The sequence below is a fragment of the Phyllopteryx taeniolatus genome, chromosome 19 (assembly GCF_024500385.1).
Source record: "Phyllopteryx taeniolatus isolate TA_2022b chromosome 19, UOR_Ptae_1.2, whole genome shotgun sequence".
Lineage (NCBI taxonomy): Eukaryota > Metazoa > Chordata > Actinopteri > Syngnathiformes > Syngnathidae > Phyllopteryx > Phyllopteryx taeniolatus.
In genome coordinates this window covers 1,258,078-1,261,294 of record NC_084520.1, presented here as the reverse complement: position 1 = coordinate 1,261,294, position 3,217 = coordinate 1,258,078, and the positions used below count along the sequence as shown (strand labels likewise).

General features: G+C 43.5%; 1 protein-coding gene across 1 annotated transcript; it reads right to left on the bottom strand.

Moving 5' to 3' along the window:
* Positions 1-279: 279 nt before the first annotated feature.
* On the bottom strand, positions 280-1,992 carry LOC133469523 (GATA zinc finger domain-containing protein 14-like). Its single transcript, XM_061756705.1, has 4 exons — positions 1,838-1,992; positions 1,676-1,741; positions 1,542-1,616; positions 280-869 (listed from the first exon to the last, which is right to left on the bottom strand). Exons 1-4 carry the CDS (start codon positions 1,890-1,892, stop codon positions 340-342), a joined length of 726 nt encoding a protein of 241 aa, XP_061612689.1. The 5' UTR covers positions 1,893-1,992; the 3' UTR covers positions 280-339.
* Between the last annotated feature and the right edge of the window lie 1,225 nt (positions 1,993-3,217).

Below are 3,217 nucleotides of genomic sequence, written 5' to 3'. Positions count from 1 at the left end.
AATTTAGGCAAGCCGCTCGGCCCCACAACCGTCCAGACACTCGGAAGAGGCCTCCCCTGAATGGTGGATTCACCACTTTTTCCCCCCCTTAAGTTTTACACATGAGATGTGATGGCCCTTTACAGTATAAAATGTTATTTAAAAAATCACTAAACCAGAAGTAACGCAGGCATCGCTTCCAGCTTCTTTTTCTCCTAAATTACATTTTCATCCAAACGATACATCTACTACTCGTATTCTTAATTTGCACAACTTTTTTTTTCCAAAAAACAGAAATGGTGAAGGGAAGGATTTTAATTTGATCAGACAGGCATTACATAAAAGCTCTTCCATGAAAAATCAAACATTCACAATCAACGCCTCATCATCCAGTCTGTCATTCTGGTAGACTTGTTTAAAGGACTCACTCGGGTGGCTGTGACTCATTGTGTTCTGGTTGACATTCTGCTGGACTTGTTGAACAGACTCACTCGGGTGGCTTTGACTCATTGTGTTGTTCTGGTTAACACTCTGCTGGACTTGTTGAACAGACTCACTCGGGTGGCTGTGACTCATTGTGTTGTTCTGGTTGACACTCTGCTGGACTTGAACAGACTCACTCTGGTGGCTGTGACTCATTGTGTTGTTCTGGTTGACACTCTGCTCGACTTTTTGAACGGACTCACTCTGTTGGCTGTGACTCGTGTTGTTCTGGTTGACACTCTGCTGGACTTGTTGAAATAAGTCATTCTGCTGACCCTTGCTCATGTTGTGGCTCTGCTGGTCGTGGCTGAAGGAGTCGTTCTGGAGGCCCTTGTTGTAGCTCGTCTGGTCGTTTCTCACATGGTGGCTTTCTTTGTCTCGCAGTACTGCTTTGCTTGCAGGTTGGGCTTGACAACAAAGTCACATTAGTTGCCATTGCACAGTCAGCCAACAAGAACTTCAAACCAGTGCAGTTTTAACATTCATTTAACCACTGTGGCTGAACTTTCCTTAGTGCATTGTTGGGCAATAAAAATAACCAACTTCAACATTCATACACTGATTCAGATCATTCTTGAACTTTTTATACCAAGTAGAAACTCAAAAGAAAACTCTTACCAACCCCAGCATGACCAACATTAAAAAGCAGTAGCATAGTAGTCCAAAGACAAGGCAGAGGCTCCCCCCCAGTACACATATTGCATACTACTAAAGTAAGAAACATTTGAACACAACCAAATAGGGTAAAAGCTACTTAAAACAATTTATGAAATTTTAACTTCAGGTTTGAAAACCAGTAGTTCAAAAGATTAATTGAAACTTTTGCCTGTAAGGTACATGTAACTGAACTGGACTTAAAATGTACAGTCCTGAATTTTAAAAATTCTTTAAGTCACCAACATAATGCAGTTTCAAAGTTTTAGTTCACTTATTCATTAGGCCCAAATTCCACACCAAGAATTAATGCAATCCATACTTTTAAGTCATTTGGTGGTGAGGAGTAAAATTCTTAAGTGTGGCTTGTCTCAGTAAAAGGTTAGTAAACATTTTATGTCACTCCCCCCCCCCCATTTTCTCACCAGGCGTATGGAGCGTCGACACAGAATCCAGAAGCTCAACAACTCTCTCGAGTGAAACATCATCAGGAGACACATCTGTAGCAAATCAAAAGTCTGAACGTCACAAACATTTAACTCATCAATAATGTTATCACCTGGCGCGCCTTTCTTAAGCACAGCGTTGGACTCCTCTGGTTTAGCCCCAGATGGAAAACAAAGGCCTGCAGACACACAAACTCATGTCAGCATTTCAAGACAAATGTTGTCATTTTAACACCAAATCAGTAACTGTGGCAGGGGGGGGGGGAATAAATCACCTTTGTCCATGAAGACAGCATGGACCAACACAACCAAGAGCCATACAGCAGCCATTGTTTCAGTGACAATTGCAGAAGAAGGCCGTCCAGCCGCGCTTTTATAGCAGGTGACAAGTGACCACAGCTGGTGCTAATCGGCTCCAATTAGCACCAGCTGTACCACCTATGCAAGAAAGCTACATTATTAAAAAAAAAAAGGATACATTTATGTTGAGGTTCTTTTGGATATCGTCATTTTCCAAATATGTTTACATTTCCTTTTTAAAGCCCTTCTAGTTCAGAAATGTTCTCACCTTGGATTCGGCATTTGGTAATAACTGGATTCAAACTACTGGATAAAGTTGTGGCCGTGTTTTTGTGATTCGTGATAATCGTCGCTCCCTCTGGTGGGCATCGTTTTACCCACTGTGTTGACTTTGTCGAGGGATAGCTCACACCCGATCAATCACGCAACAGTGTACGTGTACACAAATCATTCCTTATCACATCATCAAAGTCACATCATGTATTCGGTAACTAACTTTCCATTGCAACGCCCACTTCGACAATGAAAGGTCCTAAACACTTCATCAACACAGATGATTGGGACAAGCATTTTTTGTTACCAACCCCCCTTTTAAAATAAAATGGATTCATACTGTCGTTGAACAAACAGTTTTTACTGGCTTCTGATTTCAAAACGAATTATCTATTAATTTGTGTATGTGTAATAATATGAGGCAGTTTGAACTTCTTATGAAAATTATTCAAGAGAAGGAACCAGTTGGCACCACACCCAATACCGCCACGGTATTTCCATGTGAAGCAGTCACCATGCAGGCACCTGCCACCTCCGCTGCTGTCTGCCCACAGCTCTCTCGACCGGAGAGGTTCTCTGGAAATTCTGGGAACATTAAGCCGTTCATCACGCAGTGCGAACTCCACTTTGAGCTGCAGGCAGCTGCCTTCCCCACCGAGCGGGCAAAAATCGCTTTAGTCATTTCCCACCTGACTGGTCGTGCGGAGGCGTGGGCTACTGCTGAATGGAGCCGCAATTCCGCCGCGTGTCATTCATGGGCTTTTTTCGTAAAGACTATGGAGCAAATTTTTCAATTTTCCACTCCAGATCGTGAGGCAGCTCGCTCCCTTGTCACCTTACAACAAGGCAAGCGCAGGGTGTCTGATTACGCGATTGAGTTTCGCATTCTAGCAGCTGAGAGTCATTGGAATAATCAAGTACTACTCGATGCTTTTTTTCAAGGACTATCCCCCGCCGTCAAGGATCATTTAGTCCCGCTAGACCTGCCGACCGACTTGGACACTCTCATCGCTCTCGCCGTTAAAGTCGACGAGGCTTTTGGATCGCGAGCTGGATGGAGATCGGTGGAGGACGAGCCTCGG